This window comes from Rhamphochromis longiceps, linkage group LG3, assembly GCF_057381845.1.
Source record: "Rhamphochromis longiceps isolate RC_006_pf linkage group LG3, R_longiceps_female_GT1.1, whole genome shotgun sequence".
Lineage (NCBI taxonomy): Eukaryota > Metazoa > Chordata > Actinopteri > Cichliformes > Cichlidae > Rhamphochromis > Rhamphochromis longiceps.
The window spans coordinates 24,453,922-24,470,631 of NC_140559.1; the positions used below are offsets into that span (position 1 = coordinate 24,453,922).

Consider the following 16,710-nt stretch of genomic DNA (forward strand, 5'->3'; position numbering starts at 1 on the left):
TGTCGCTCTGTGGTCATATAGACTGTACAGGGAGCCATCTCATGATGAAATTTCAACATGATTACAGATTACAGAACAAAACTTCACACGGAGGAGTTTCAGTGATTCAAACATCTTCATCCAGCAGGACTGTTCTGTGTTTGACATCCTAATCAGTTAATCAGTTCCACTGGGAAAACAGATCTCTTAATTGATTCTTTCTGCTTGTGGTTAGGGTTAAAGGTCAGACACTCTGTAGAGGAACTGGCTGGTGGCTGGAGTTATTACAGTGAAATCTGGGTAGTGATGATGATGATGATGATGATGATGATGATGATGGCAGGCTGCTGCTTATGTATAAAACACAGACATTTATTTCCAGTCTTATTAAAAGCGGCACGAAGCCCATTCTGTCATTTCTGTGGTATGAAAAGGTCCCCCGGACAAACAGAAACACCAGCAGTGTCACTCTGGGAGAATAAAACTTGTCGGTGAAACCAAATATACTCATAAAATAAACACTGTGTCACTGCACTCCTTCTACGTTACACAAATGACTTTAATTAAGGATGCTTTGAGCTGGAAGACTCTGAAACATTCCCATGATGCTTGAAGTTGTTTTTTTTCTTCCTCTATGGAGAGATGTTTTGGAGTACACGTGTCTCCTTGGTTACAGGGGTGAAGAAGTGAACTGATTCTCAGTTGAAAAAAAAAAGTGGTCTGAACGCCGTGAGAAGGACACAGTTTCCGTGACTTCCAAAGACACACTGAAGCCCGCGCAGTGGATGTGTGTTAATGAATATCAAATTATCTACAGATCGCCTCGCGCGCGTCGCCGTGTTCATGCTTTTATGTCCAATTCAGTCTAATCTGAACGATAAAAACACAAATGTGTGAAACCAGAGAGCCTTGGCAATCATGGCCCACATCACGCGTTCTCTACGTCAGCAACTGCACGCACACACACAGACACGCACACATTCGCTCCGTGTGCAATGCTGCTGCTGCACGATAAAACGTGGTCGGTACCGGGATGATGGACCATCGATCCGAGGGGAACTGGGAAGAACCGGGAAACCATGGCAACGGGATTTTGGGGTTGAGTGAAGCAGGCGGTCGATAAGGGTGGGTTCAGGCAGCGCGAGGACCAGACATCCGCGGATCGATTGTCACAGGTACTGATAGGTGAACCGGGCGCTCGCGCGTGTGTGTGGCAGCACAGAAGCTGTCATCAGTCTCGATATTTCGGTAAGAACCCGAAGAGCAGCTCGTTCTCCTCACAGCTGCAGGCAGATGTTCGAATAATCTATCAGTTTCTGTCTGTGTGGCTCAACTTTTACGTTCTTTTACGTAATAAAAGCTGTAATGTAAGCTGTACTCTAACAGCTGGACACAGAGTGGGCGGGCTGATTAATCAGTGAAACCCTGTCCAGTGTTCATACTTTATGCTGCAGGTCATTCGACAGTCTTTTCTTTGATTTGTGCTCAGGTCTCATTTTTTTCCAATTCATGAATTAAAGTTTTCTCGTGTCACAAATCAAACTTTTCCAAAATAGTTCTGACCAATCTGTCATTTGTTAGTGTTGACTTTTTTTTTCTAAAAGCTTTGATTTTACATCATTGTTAGTTTTTTTATGTTTACATTTTATAATGATACATTATAGCAACATTTTCTTTATATTTTTCACGTTTTTTAAAAAATATATTTACATTTTATATTTTTTTCATCACAGAACTAATTTTACTTAATTTCTTATTTTGACCTTTCTTTGTAATGTATTATTTTATTTATATTTTAATTAATTAGACTGTTTTGCTTACCTTTTCACTTATTAGGTTAAACGTTTTAAGTTTTAATTTTCCAATTTTGACATTTTTGCGTCATAATTTGACTCTTTAGAATAGAATAGCCTTTATTGTCATTGTACAGAGTACAACGAAATTGGAGTGCCACTCCCTTGGTGCAAGATTCAATAATAAAAATAAATGTAAAATATAAAAAGTAAAATAAAACAATCACAAGTACTCAAACAATAGTAAGTACGATATATACAGGATAGCAGCATTAATATAATGACAGTATGAATAGCAGCATAATTAGTGGCATAATTTAGACTTTTTATGTCAAAATATCTCAAAATTCTAAGTTTCTTAGTGGTTAGTTCTTAAATGTATACTTTTCTTTCAGTTTCAGTTTTCATTTAAAAATGTCGCTGTATGTTTAAAGCTTTAATTTTTCTGATCACTTTTACGTTTTATCTCATGATTTTGATTTGGTGACTCAAACATTTTTGTTTGTTACGCTGGTGTTGGTCTGAGTGACATAAATTTAATCATCAAAGGCCTCCACACCAATTTGTTTGTGAGTGTAAGGACATTCAGTAACTGCATAAGTCCCTTAAAACAAATGTAAAAACTGAACTGTGAACAAATCCTCCTCTGTGGCACACAGAGGTAGAGCATATTTGGGCTGCTTAAAGCACAAATCTGCTCTTCTTCTGTATTTGTATAAGCTCTCAGGCGAGTCACTGTAATGCAGCAGCCCCTCGCTGTAGTCCTTACCAAATAAAAACTCCTGAATGGAGGGCATGGAAAGAGGAAGAGGAGGCTGAAGTAGGCGAACACAGAGACTCCACGCCCCAGACGTTTCTTTCTTCCTGCTCATCCATGCGTGCTTAAATTCCTCTGCACGGGTCGGAGCAGCGGCGTGAAAGATTGCTGCCTCACAGAAACAAACACACACATGCGCCCCACTAACATCAGACCCAGCAGCTCGCCACAGGACACGCATGTGATGCTCCAGCATGGATCCGGCTTATCCGTGAAGAATAAATCAAACACACGTGTTCTGCTGTCTTTAATGTTCAGGTCTGAGCCTCGTTACATCTTCATCTGCATAGAATCAATTATGTAGAGCTCACACGCACTCTGACCCAGTTTTCACTCCGGTTTACTCTGTGTGTTTCTTCTTCTACTCTTACTATCTCGTTGCAGTCTCTTTGTTTTTCTCTAATGAGCTCATATCTTTTCTTCCAGGTCTGCTGCTTCCTCGTGAATCATGTCTTCCTCCTCGTCCTCCTCCTCTTCCATGGAGCTGCCCTACTTCTGTCCTCGTTGCGGGGATGGGTTTCGGTTCTCATCTGTAGCTGAGCTCCGGGCGCACCTGGTCAGCCGACACACCTACGAGACCCTGCTGGTGCTCTCCCAGGTAACCAAGCAAATGATCATTTTCACGACTGGTTAACTGCTAAAGTACTTTTGTTGTGGAAGATTTCATGATATGTGACAAACTAAAGAGATTTGAGTTTACTGTCATGTGGAACAAAGAAATAATGTGTCCTCCCAGAGGCCACATCGTGGAAACGATTGCAATTTGGACACATAATAATGGATCTGATTGGGAAATCTGTCTGACATCACCCGGTGAATACGGAATATGGATGGAAAGCAGCTATATGGAGCTACAGAGACTCATTAGTTATTCTACATTAAAACAAACTGATGTTGTCTGTTTCATTTTTCAGCCTCTCAGATTTAAGATTTTCTGTTTCTGTTTGACACCTGCTGGTAATGAAGCTAGCCAACAATACATGACTTTGGTAGCTTTAATTTCCTAGCAAACATGGTTGAATTCCCAACATAATCTGCCTGGTCATAACTGATCATGCTAGGACTGCAAAAATAAACCATAGATCGATGGATGTTCGTGCTGTTTGCACACAGAAGTGAGGTCGTGTCAGACCTTAGAAAGGGAGAAAAACTGACCAGATTATTGCAACGAAGAAAATAAGTGGCTGTGTCTGACAGTTAATCTGGTTAGTGCATGGTTTGTGAATAGAAACAAACACAGGCTTTTATTTTTATTTTTCTAAATAATTAAGACTCTTAAACTGTTTAGATTTATGTGAATTCTGTCAAGCATCACCTCTCTGATCCTCATGTCAGCATCATAAACTCAGGGATGTAACTAATATTGTGAGTTTGTGACACCCATGAAATTTATACCAGTGTTATTCGTTTCTTCTCCTTCATTTTATTGAGAATATTTTAGTTCTTTGCATTCTAAAAGCGGTGCAGGACACATTTGAAGACAGTGAGACAGTAGGAGTGGCAGGTGGGTGGAACCACATTAGGGTTTGGCTTTACCCCCCCCTTATTTAGAGTTATGATAGACAGGTAGAGGAAGATAGAGGAAGTCAGACGGGAGTCTCTGTGGACTCTGATGTTTGCAGATGACACTGTGTTCTATAGTTTGAGCAGGGAGAGGTGGAGGTATGCTCTGGAGAGGAAAAGAAGGTGAAGGTGAGTCAACCATCCAAAGCAATAGACAGTGCACAAGAGCGATGAGGAAGAGAGTGCAGGTAGGGTGGAGTGGGGGGAGAGTGTCAGGGGTAATTTGTGAATGAACGATAGCAGCAAGAGTGAAAGGAAGATTTACAGGATCGTTTGGAGACCATTGAGATGATCCAGATCTTCCACCTGTAACTAATACATTTTTTTTAATGTCATCAGCCCTTGAACTGCGTTACCAGTGCCAGTATTAACTTTGTCTTAATGTTTCAGGCTCGGGTCAGAAGCTCCAGAACCAGTTCTCTCCTCCCACTCCCTAGCCCAGCTGTATCCCAAAGTCAGAGCACTTCTCTGGACATGGAACATCAAAGCCTGCCCCTGCCACTGGCCTGCTTGGATCTCGCCTCATCATCTGCCTCCGTCCAACTGCTCAGGGAGATGTTCGGTGCTTCAGATTGCCCTCTGCCTTCCTCTACGGTACATTCAGAAGGCCCCTCCACTGCTCTGGCCCTTCCTGGATCTGTGGATCTTTTTGCTGGGAAGAACCTTGGAGAGGTGAGGGTCCAGCTAGGCTTGGTGGAGATTGGGCTGGAAGAGCGACTGGGGCTCGGGCTGGATCATAAAATCGCCCGGACTTTCGCGGAGGTTGAGGAGAGGGTGAACCGACGCATGGCCCGACTGAAAGTAGAGCTACAGAGGAGAGAGATGGAGCTACAGCGGGCGAGGCGAGACAAGGAACGACTCTGGAGTGAGAAACAGGAAGTGGAAGAGAAAGCAGCCTACCTGTCCCGACAGGTGGGTGGGCTTTAAGCAATGTTTTAAACACGATTTTGAAGTCGCTGTATATTCACTGTTCTATTTTTGTATTCCTGCAGGTCTCAGCTGCCATGGAGATGATGGAGAAATTAAAGAAAGATCTTACAGGGAAAGAGAAGGAGCTGAGCAAACGACAACAGTCAGTATCTGGACGTTTAGTGGATAAAACTGTGTTTTCAGGATTTATTTTCCCTCTTTTTATGGAACAAACAAGACATTTTTAGATGAAAGTTTTCTTCATTGCACCATTGTTATTATTCATTTATGATCAGCCACTTTTCTATGTTCTATGGACTAGTCATCACAATAACAATGGTAAAAAGTTTAACATGTTCACGTATTTATTTTAAATAGTGTACATTTTTTAACTTGTTCTGTAAATAGACAAGGTTGAAAAGACTAAACAGCAGTTTAGGGCTGCAGTTCCCCTATTGTCCACTTGGGGCAGGGTGTAAAAGTAAATGAGTGCCCATAGACTTCCATGTTAAATTTTCCAACTTTACAGCAGAAATAAACATGTCTGCAGCCTGCTACAAAACCAGTTTCTGTTGGGTGTTTTAATTTGTTTATATCACACCTTTTTATTTTGTATGAAGGACTAAAGTTTGGAGTCCCTTTCCGATTTATCACCAATAAAATGACCAAGACATCCATAAATTCTTCTGAAAATTATAGAAAAAAAACACTTTTTCTTAGTGTAGCGCTTACCTAAATCTTACCGAGCTTTAAAGTTTCCTCTAGTACTACACTCATCCAGTAATAGATCTCCAAGCACTGCAGGCAGCAACTGCTGAGGTTGTTTTTGGCTAATTTTACTCAGCCCTCAGTGGCAAACTTGAACTCTGGTGTAGAATGTAAGGCAAGTATGTGGAGGTGAATGGGGTCAGATTTAAATACCAAGTAGGAAGTGCTTTGGGCATTAAAATCTTTTGCACTCGTATCCTCTGGCAGCAGTAGATGCAGTGTGGCAGAATTTGTCGTGTGGTCAGTTTTTGTTTGTGGAAAATGAAACACTAATAGCAGAAGCAAACAGCATGTAATGTAATATCATGGAACTACAGCGCGCTGAGCACAGAAACACGGTGCACAGGCAGAGGACACGTCATGTTTAATCTGCCTCACTCTGTGTTTCTCTCTGTCTCTCTCTAACACACACACACACACACACACACACACACACACACACACACACACACACACACTCTGCTGCGGTTTGCTGGGATGATAAATGTAAGATGACAATGAGGCAGAGCAGCCCGAGGGTGTGTATTTTTGGGAGGTCACTCGGTTTGTTTTGCGTGTTTTTTGTGCCGTCTATCTTATTTAACTTATTTATCATTTGGGTCACTGAATAACGTGTACATTCTGAACTGTGTGTGTTTTTCAGGGAGATGGTGGACATTGAGCATTTTTTGAGGGAGACGGCAGACAAAGAGGCCGAAGCCAAATCCAGGCTGCAGGTGATGCAGGAGATCTTCTGTTGTTGGTTCTTTTGTAATTAAACTCTGGGTGGTTTATTTTGATTTGTTTGACAAGAGTGATGCGTGAGATTAATCTGACCCAGCTCACACAGGGTAACCCGACAGTTTTTATAGTGGGGTTGGCCAAGATGAGGCTGTTATTTACACATGAAACGACGTATTGGAGGGGGGCAAGTATGCAGCATGTGCACTCGTCTATGAAATAATCCTTTGTCATTCAAAACCTGTACAGTTTTATATTATACTTTATATTTTAACTTAACCTTTTCTTCCCACATAGTTTGGTTAGATTTTTAGATTAGAGTTTGGGTCAAAATCATAGAGTTCATGTACAAGAACGTGTTCAGATTCCAGAGAGAAAATAAAGGACACTGGGCAGAGTTAATATACAAAAAGCAAGCTTTTGTTGGCAACTTAAGAAAACTCCTGCAAAATGCACAGATGTTAATTCTATTGCGAGTTAAATATGTAAGTATCTGTCATAGGACTCCTTTCAGGCCTTAGTGTCATCCAGGCTGCTTAGTCTGTGGGCCCACAAACACTGTTGTCACTCAAACTAGAACTGTAAACAATTTTAAAACACATCCATTGAAATTGGATCTTAACCCACACTGAGTTAAGAGACCCACAATGAACATGAGGAACATGGGGGTGCACATGCAGCGCAAACAAGAAATTTAACTGACACGGGTGCAGATAACAGTGCACACACACAGTGAAACTAATGCGAGTGGCGTGAACAATCACAAAGGAAGGAAAACTACAAGACAGTCACAAAAATACCCAAAATATTCGATTTCAATAACAAACCCAAAAGTGACTCATCAAACTTGCTCTAAGGCAAACCCTGCCTTGTTTGCCTCGTCCTCTTCCCCTACTACAGCTTTCCAGCCAGTCCTGGGTCTGTCCCAGAGCCTCCTCTCAGTTGGACATGCCCAAAACACCTCACCCAGAAGGGTCCCAGGAGGCATCCGAGTCAAAGGCTAACTCAGTGTGGAGGAGTAGCGGCTCTACTCAGAGTACCAACCAAACGGCAGAGACCCTAAACCTCATTCTTTCTGTCACTACCCAGAACCTGTGGCCACATGTGAGGGTGGTAATGTAAAACAACAGCTTTACTTTCATGCTCAGCTCTCTTTTCACCACATCAGACCGGTACAGGGTCTGCATCACCGCAATGCCACACCAGTCTATTCATCAATCTCCTGCTGCTTTCTTCTCTCACCCATTAACGAGACCCCGAGATACTTGAACTCTTCCACTTGGGGTAGCGATCATTTCCAACCTGTCCTCAGACTTTGAGGTCCAATTTCCTGATCCATGCTGGAGCTCATTGCTCAATAAAGCCATCAGAACCAGACTGTCCAGTAATGTCCTGGTGAAGTCCAAAAGCCACTGAGCACAAGTCTGTCTTATTGCCTTGGGCAAACGCCCACATATTCCTGAATATCCTTGAGAAGAGCTGGTCCAGTGCTTCCTGACTAGGATGAAAACCTCATTGTTCTTCCTGAATTGTAACTAAAGACAGCCTCTCTTCTCAAGGACATTGGCTGCTGGCGATGCTAAGGACTGTAGAGCTGGAATGAGATATTCCACTCAATTCAGTTTTCTTTAGTCATGTCTTGGTGCTTCATAGTGTAAGAGAACCTCTTACAACTTCATGTTAGTTCATGATTGTGGGGTGTGTTAGTAATTCCTATCAAAAACCTTTGGTATTCAGATGCAGCTTACAGTAAACATACAGAAGTCAGCAAATCCGATAAAATCTTTCTGTTGTGGTGCTTCGCTTGATTACAGATGTTCATTGAGACACTGCTGGAGCGAGCAGATTGCGCAGAGAGACGGCTCCTGATGCTTGGCTCGCACGAACATCGCAACCTCTTCCCAGACAGTGACGGGTACGCATACACCGAGCCCTATTTGCTCACTGAGGTTTACGAACCTACACGGAGCCAAGGGGGACGCAGTCTGGATGGCAGCACTGATGACATCATTGCAAATAAGATGCAGGAAACCATTGGAAACAGGGTGGGAAATACAAACAAACATCTTTGATTAAAGTATTCATGAGAGTATGTATTGTCTATAGAGAGGAGCAGGACCTGGAATTTGTTAGGTCTCACTCAACATTTCCTCATCCTGCTCTTCCAGAGGAGTTATAGCGTGTCAAGCTCCTACAGGCTGGGAGAGCAGCTGCATGGACACCATCGCTACAGGTACCTGAACACACCTGACTCTTTCAAAGAGTTTACAGTGTCAGTGAAACGCTCACACCTCCTCTCGGTTTCTGTCATCAAGTGGTCTTGCTGGACGAATGCGAACCTCGTCTCTGGGTTCGGGGGGTTGGAACTGCGAGGCGGCATCAACCCATCTCCATCCGAATCCCTACGCCCAACCCTGGACTCAACGAGAGAGAGGAGAAGGAGGAGAAGATGGGAGGAGGGAGAGGTTCTGGTATGCAGATGTTTGTTTTGTGACTTTTATTTTGAACAGGGCTTAAAATTTTAAAGAGCAAGTCTTTCTTCTGCTGTGATTTCAGGACTGCGGAAGAGGGATGGGGGAGAACGTGGAAGAAAAGAAACTTTCGTCACCATAGCACCGAGGAGGAAGACGAGGAGGAAGAGGAGGAAGAGGAGGAAGATGAGGAACTGTGGACCAGTGCTGAGATGAGGAGACTCATCTTTGCCAGGACACACACACCTGGATCAGGTATATAATTTCTGCCCATCATTCCTGTGGTCTTTCTTTTCCCCTCTGGCTGTTACAGGCTGCTTTAATGCAAAACTTCCTGTGGCTGCTTCACAATAAAAGCTTCTGCCTTTCATTACTCTGCTCTCCTGACCCAGATACCCCCTCTTCCGTCCGCTCCACACCCTCCCGTTGCTTTGGTGACAGACAGCTGGTAGCAGACACCCTGCGGCTGAGGGCGGGCCTTTTTTGCATCTTCCCATATTTGGACGTGCGCTCAATGCTGCGTGCAGCCGAGGTGTGCTCTGATTGGCGGTTCGTTGCCAGGCACCCTGCTGTTTGGACACGCCTCCAGCTGGAGAATGCCAGAGTGTCTACAGAGGTATCGAAGTCCTCATCATCTTCAGATAGTTACTAATGTCATCCTCTTATAGCTGTCCCTGATAATCTGCTGGCCATGTAACATTTAACTTGTCCGCCATTTTGGACATGTGACAGTCATGGTGACAGTGTAGGGTGAAGGGAATAACGCCCCACTCACACAGGTTTAGAAACTAGTCAGTGACCCCCTGGCAACCACTGGTTGCTAGGGGAAAATGTGTATTGTGCATGTTTGCAAAAACATACATGTGATTGCTTTAGTCACTAGCAGAATGCCAAGGTCACCTCCACTTTGCATGAAAGAAACTGAAAACTGCAACACTAACCACTTCATGCTTTCAGTTTGGGTATTTCCATCCAAACTTAAGCTTGGCTGGTTGGTTTTCTTTTTTGACTTCATACTTGGAATTTGTCTTTTTTCCATAATTTTAGCCTTGCGATTACAAGATGGGGCATAGTAGCTTCAACAGAAAGATAAAAGAAAGAGCAGCATCTATACAAAATAAATATGTGTTTGCTTTTTGTCTCAGTTTTAAAATTGTTGCTAATTTAAAACTGTGTTCACACATAGAAACCTTAATTAGGCAGAATATTCTTTATTCAGTACTACTCCAAAATCAGATTTTTATTCAATAAACAGTTACTGTCTTGTAGTATTAAACTGTGTGGCAGAGTGACTACATGAAAGATGTTGTCAGGGAAAAAATGCAGGAATTATTAGGTTTATACTTTAAAATGTTTATTTCACATTTAAAATGTTTTTCTTTGTGTGTAGTTCCTGACGACGCTGTCACAGTGGTGCACTCAAACTCAGGCCGTGGTGCTCAGCAACCTGAAGCCTCGAAGTCGTCGAGCCAACGAGACGCGAGAGGATTACCACAGAAACATACGGTAAATTAAACTCAAGGTTTGACTTTCTGTACTTCTGAGGGCCCTGGTTGTAGCCCAAGCATAGGTTAAGTCTTTAATGTTACTGGCAAGCCAAAATGTCCAGACGGTGATGATTTAAACCAAAAATAACCACTGAGTCAATAATAATAATAATAATGGATTGGATTTATATAGCGCTTTTCAAGCCACCCAAAGCGCTTTACAATGCCACTATTCAAGCCCTCATTCAAACCTAATTATTTACATTTTGAGGATTAATTTTTGTCCCCACAGTGTGACTGTGTGAGTTGTGTCCCTACAAAATCAAAAATCCAAGCCCACAAACACACACCGCTCTCAAGGATTAATGCTGCTACCGAGGAAATGTACAAGCTTTTCTTATCTTTTTGAAATGCATGTTGTCATGGTAACGCAGCTGTTATCTGATTGGTCAGTGCTCAGTGCATTAACAGGTTTCTGAGACGTTACAAGAGAAGAAAGCTGTCCTCTGAGTGGATTGTGGGTACTGTAGTTGGCATACGTCTGTTTGTGTGTCAATCAGAGGGAGTGTGGAGCCCGGGGTGGAGGCCCTGCTGCGGTCAGCAGGGGGCAGCTTGCTCCACCTGTCTATCTCTCAGTGTCCCCACATCCTCACCGATAGGACCCTGTGGTTGGCCAGCTGCTACAGCAGGAACCTGCAGATGCTCACATACAGGTGAGGCTGTTTACCTGTCCCCTTCTTCACCTGTCTGTCCGCTTACTCGACTGTCTGTCTGGTCCTCTGCAGGAGTTCATCAGATCCTCTCGGTCAGGAGGTTCTCTGGGCTTTGGGTGCTGGATGCAGGAGCATCACCAGCCTGCAGGTGGCGCCTGCTCATCCCTGGTTAGTACACACACACACAGTCCACTGTGATAGCTCCATACTGAAAAACAACAAATCTGTTTCCCTTTTTCTAAAAAAAAAAAAAAATTCCTGTCCTGTCTGCTGTGAATCCAGTCTAGAGTGCAGGAACAAATGAGCAGATTTGAGTCACCTTGACACCAGTCTTTTTCTCTCTTCAATATTTCCAGCCAACAGCCAACTCGTTTTGGTAACCGCTGCTTGCAGACAATTGGCCGTTGCTGGCCACACCTCCGCTCTCTCAGTGTGGGCGGAGCTGGCTGTGGGACTCAGGGGTTGGTTGCTGCTGGTCAGTGAAAAATATGGTTATTGACATTTTTGTTTCTTCTCCTACATGCTTGTACAGATTAAATCCGTAGTAACTGTAAAGTTACAGTTTATTTTGGTGTAAAAATACAATGCATTATACCATTAGCTGTGTGGGGGTTTTTTTGTTGTGTGTTTTGTGTGCAGTACGCAACTGTGCTCAGCTACAGGTGCTGGAGTTGGAGCGTATTACTGACCTCGGCCTGCAGGCGGCGACAGAGCTGTGTAAGGCTGGACTGAAGAACCTGCAGACGTTGATCTTGACACACACGCCCGTGAGCGGTCAGGCCATCCTGCACTTCCACAGTGAGTCTCTGTAACTGAAGGCAACACAGAAATGTGAGATTATTATTAATCAATGATTGCTGATGACTCCTCTGTATACCTGTGCAGGTGAGTGTGAGAACATCAGGTCAATCATTGTCGAGGTCTCTGCGTCAGATTACTTTGAAGAACCGGACACTGAGGAAGCACAACATCTGTTTGGAGAGATTCTCAGTACACTGAAGGTGAGTTATAAATACTGCTCTTTGATTGGCTGTCAGGACAAGCAGACAAATATTTATTTCAATGTAAAGTGTGCACTGAGAGAAAATAAGACTGGGCTTATGGGCAGGGGGCTAAATCAGCTGCTCCTCAGCAGGCTCCACAAATATGATCAATCACCCTTGAGGAACTACAAAAAAGCCAAGTATAAGACAAAGAAGGATTATTTTTAACTGTGAATCACTAAAAGCTCATCTAGAATAAAAATGTGGAACAGTAAATTAGCAGAATAGTTCCCCTCAAATGTACTTCACTTATGTTTAACATGAAACATTAAAACATCAAATAAAACACAAATATAAACAAGAGTAGCTCACATTTGCTGCTTGTCCCACAAGTTCCTGACACTGCCCCCTGGTGACTGTACATAGCTACAACATGGGTCTGCAAAGCTCTGGACTTGGGTTTAATGTTTTTCTTGGAATGATGTGCCTGAGACGTGCCAGTCATAAATAAACCCCGCTCTGAATTGCTCAAAGACAAAAACACTTTGGTCACTATCGGCTTCATGAATACTTAATAAATCATCACAAACATCACAAACAACTGACATCACTGACAGTCACTTTACAACTTGCTTTGTTTTTAGAACTGCAGAAGCAGTTCTACAAGTTTTTCAAGCTCTCAAAATACTTCTGGAAGTGTGCTTTCAACAAGCAGAGTGCATCAGTTCACTCTGCACTCGTGTGATTTTCGGACATTTGTGACAAACTGTCTACAGACAGAAACCCTCTGACCAATTCAGGATACATCCGTATAACGGTGCAGGCATACAAATCTGTACAAATGCAATCCCACAACGTCAAACTCAGTGGTCAGAACATGCTTGTACTACTTAACCACAATGTTTTTGTATTTTCCTGTAAATCTGTAAATGGTCATGGTTGGATTTACCAAGGATCTAATTTCCTTTAAATAAACCCAACTCTGGACGACTTAACTGGAGAGGAAGTTTTTTTAGGTCAGCTTTAAAACTCAGAGAGACTTTAAGCACAGACCACCTTCATGTTGTCATTTTTGTGCCCCTTCAGGTTCTTCAGACGCGTCCTGGTGTGAGTGACGTCCTGCAGGTTAAAGCCGACAGTTTCTCCTGACCTCAGCGCAAACTGCTTTCTTTTATACGTGAGAACGTCTAAATCTGGGTTTTGTGTTTGTTTTTTTTTACCTGAAGCCATTAATCTTTCCCTGAACTAATGTGTGCAATATTTACTACACACTGGCCCAAACTGTTTATGAAACTGTTTTTTGAGGAAATAGGCTACCTGTAGCTTGATTTATTGAAAAAGAAAAAGAAAAAGAATAAAAGGTATTTAATGTGTTTTTAGGAATTTAGGCTAAAATAAACCATACTTATCCCTTAATATCTGTGCTAAACCCATGCAAAGCAGTCAAGTCCCATGGCGTCAAATACTGCCACTCTATCTGATGCTGCTGTTGTCCTATTGATAGGTTTCCTTTGGCTTGATTGTCCTGACATATCTAACAGTCCTCTTTTAAAGCTACTTATTTCAAAAATTGTTTAAATCCTTCAAAATCAAATTAAAGCTGAAAAGCTCAACAGAACTAAACACTGTGTTAAAGAAAAAGCAGTAGTTTGGTGTAATACCAATGTATACCCAAAGAGAGTGCAGCGACTCAATGGAGACTTTTTTAACCAGAAAAATGATTAAAGTTATATAAGAAAAAAAAAACCTCTCAAGGAAATGGGGCTGCTAAAAGAAATTAGTTAGCTGTAGGCACGGAAAACTACTTGGTCAAGTTTTTTTTTTTTTTTTTTAAAGGCAATAAGTAGGGCTGTGCGATATGACCAAAATCTCATATCCCGATATAAAACATCTATCGTCCGATAACGATATAAATCACAAAAAATGTAATATTTTCTGTAAATTCTGTGAATCTCGGGTAGGTGAAGTGTTTCCAGCTGGGCATCTTGTACCTGGAGTTGAGTGTTTTAACCGATGCATGAAACTACACATTTTTAGACATAAGTTGTAAAGGCCGCCGTTTTCTTTGTATTTATTACACGGCGTGCTGCGGGGAAAAGCCTGTTCTAACGTTTGAGTCTAAGGTTTATTTTTTAGCACCTGACGGCTCTTTTTTTGCTTCTCATCCGTCAATACTCTGCATCTTTCACGTGATTCCGTTTATTTTGAAAAGCCTCAATAGGATCTTGAGCTTTATTGTGAAAGGTTTATGTGGAAAATAAACAAGCGGACATGCGATGGTTTTACCATCGTTGTTGCTAACGACAACCCATAAAAAGAGACGCTTGTCCGTCCGTAGTGTGGTTATATTAAATATAAGAGAAAGAGAGAACTTTAAGAAATTAATATAGCCACTACAGTGACCATCAAAACCATGAAAAAATATTGCCGTAAACAGTTTATTTTGCGACACCACGAAACAAACGATAGCGTAAAATGAAACGTTTTTATATCGTCATCCGATATATATCGTTATATCGAACAGCCCTAGCAATAAGTATGGCCTTATGTTAAAAAATTATGTTTAAATGGCATGATACGAAAGGGCCCTTCACAAGCGTCGATACATGAAGAACAAACACCAATTTTCATTTTATCTTTGAGATGCCACTGGCTAAGAAACATGGCAGTATTTGGAACTCTGAGAATGAGACTGGGCTAATCGAGGTCATCTTAAAGCTTTTAAAATCTATTAATAATACAAATAGGACAGACTAAGTGGCAATCAGGCTAAAGCAGGCTAACCCCTGCTCACTCCAAAAGACTAAAACTCAAAAAGTACATCTGAGGTTTCATATTTTCTTAAGCTTTAATTTTCCTGCAGGACTTTTTTTTTTATTATGAACAGCTTCTAACATTAAAAATAAGACTTAAAATAATTGTATGAGTCACTCATTGAGTGAAATGGGAAGGCAAGACCTCAAACTAAAATCTTGATCCTTTAACTTTTACTTAAAAGTGTGAATAAGAACTTTTTCTACCATAGTGACCTCTTTTTTTAGCACTCTTTCTCCTCACGAATCTTAGAGCCCTTTAACTTTTATTCATCTCTTCTATTTTTGCAATAACTCAGACCTCAACAAAGTTGAGGCACCTCTAATAAACCTTTATTTACCCTTATCAAACAGAACATCGTTGTTCCGCAAATAAGAGCCATACTTGTTGTATTGAAGTAATCATAACCTTTAGTCTTACCTCAAGTTTTAACAGAACCCTTGTTCATTATTTTTACCTTAAATATAAGCACAAGAACCCACATATGCACAAAGACTTTTTGCACAAGCAAGCAGGGCGCATTGAATTATGCACCAAAGACATCAGTCGAATCAACCTGTCAGTGAGACCTGCAGATGTGTTGATAAAAAAATGTGTCTTTTAGCAACCCCTAGAAGCTGCAGATGCTACCTGTGTGGTTTCCCCATCAATAAATCACTTCCTCATCAGGTTTGTGTCTCCTCTTGATTAATTATGTTGTAAAACAATCAAGATATGTTCGTCTTCTACAATCAAAGGTTTCTGTTTCTAATGTTGGACTGGAATCTGCTGTCCTTAATTGTGCCCTATGCAATGCTTTGTCACATGTGAAACACTTTGTATTTCCACTTAAAAATAAAAATGTTCCTTGAGTCTCTCAGTTACCTCAAACAGCCTTTGGACTCATTCCTGTCTGATGAACGTGAGATGGAAATCTAAAGGATCTAAGGATGTGACGTTTGAACACAAAAATAAAACCTGATGTGGCTGCACACAGGATTTAGGTCCCAGTCGCACAGGCTTAAAGATCAGGGGTTGTGAGGGCAAATTGTTTGCAATCCACCCCTGAGAAGTCGTGGCTCAGTGTTTGTGGACTCAGTCATTTGGGGATTTTTGCTTAGAACCTAACCGATAATTGTTTGCAGAACCCCCTGCCGAATCTTTAAACTGTTTAAACTATAAAAAAAATAGGCATTTATTGACAGCATTAGCATTTTTTTTACCATATCCAAAATTCATGGTTTTCAACAATTCATGCGTGCTCTAGGAATGTAACCCTCGTGAATTCTGGGGGTCTACTGTATTTGCCAAGTGATTCCTGGAGGTTGAGACCTGTTACTAAAGTTACATTTGCTGAGGCTTACAGAATCACTTCCAAAATAGAGAAAAGTTTATATTTCCTGACCTATTGGTGACTGGTTACCAGTAGTTACAAGGGGAGACTGGTTGCAAAGAGGTGTACAGTGCTGCACCAAAACCCTCATTCTTGTTGGTTTGGTTGCCCAAACAAGTGTGTGGAAAATGCAAACTATGGGCAAGTAGCTGTTCTGTATTTTGAGCTCTAGTGAAGTTAGAAAAAGTGAAATGGAAATTGGAAATAGAGGACTCTAAAAGTAAAAGTTATGCCTCTGCATTGTCTCCGATTCTGGTTTGCAAGCTTCCTACAGCTCGGTGAGTTGTTAGCGAGTGTTTCGGAACAAGCTGGCATCTTCCA

General features: G+C 41.8%; 1 protein-coding gene across 1 annotated transcript; it reads left to right on the forward strand.

The window, feature by feature from the left end:
- The first annotated feature begins 1,013 nt into the window (after window positions 1-1,013).
- Window positions 1,014-15,822, forward strand: LOC146673590 (F-box only protein 41-like). The gene is made up of 17 exons (XM_085390408.1): window positions 1,014-1,154; window positions 3,016-3,187; window positions 4,543-5,064; window positions 5,145-5,224; window positions 6,473-6,545; window positions 8,364-8,594; window positions 8,718-8,782; window positions 8,865-9,020; window positions 9,106-9,275; window positions 9,413-9,636; window positions 10,411-10,526; window positions 11,068-11,220; window positions 11,293-11,388; window positions 11,577-11,695; window positions 11,860-12,018; window positions 12,106-12,221; window positions 13,290-15,822. Exons 2-17 carry the CDS (start codon window positions 3,038-3,040, stop codon window positions 13,350-13,352), a joined length of 2,493 nt encoding a protein of 830 aa, XP_085246534.1. The 5' UTR covers window positions 1,014-1,154; window positions 3,016-3,037; the 3' UTR covers window positions 13,353-15,822.
- The last annotated feature ends 888 nt before the right edge of the window (window positions 15,823-16,710 follow it).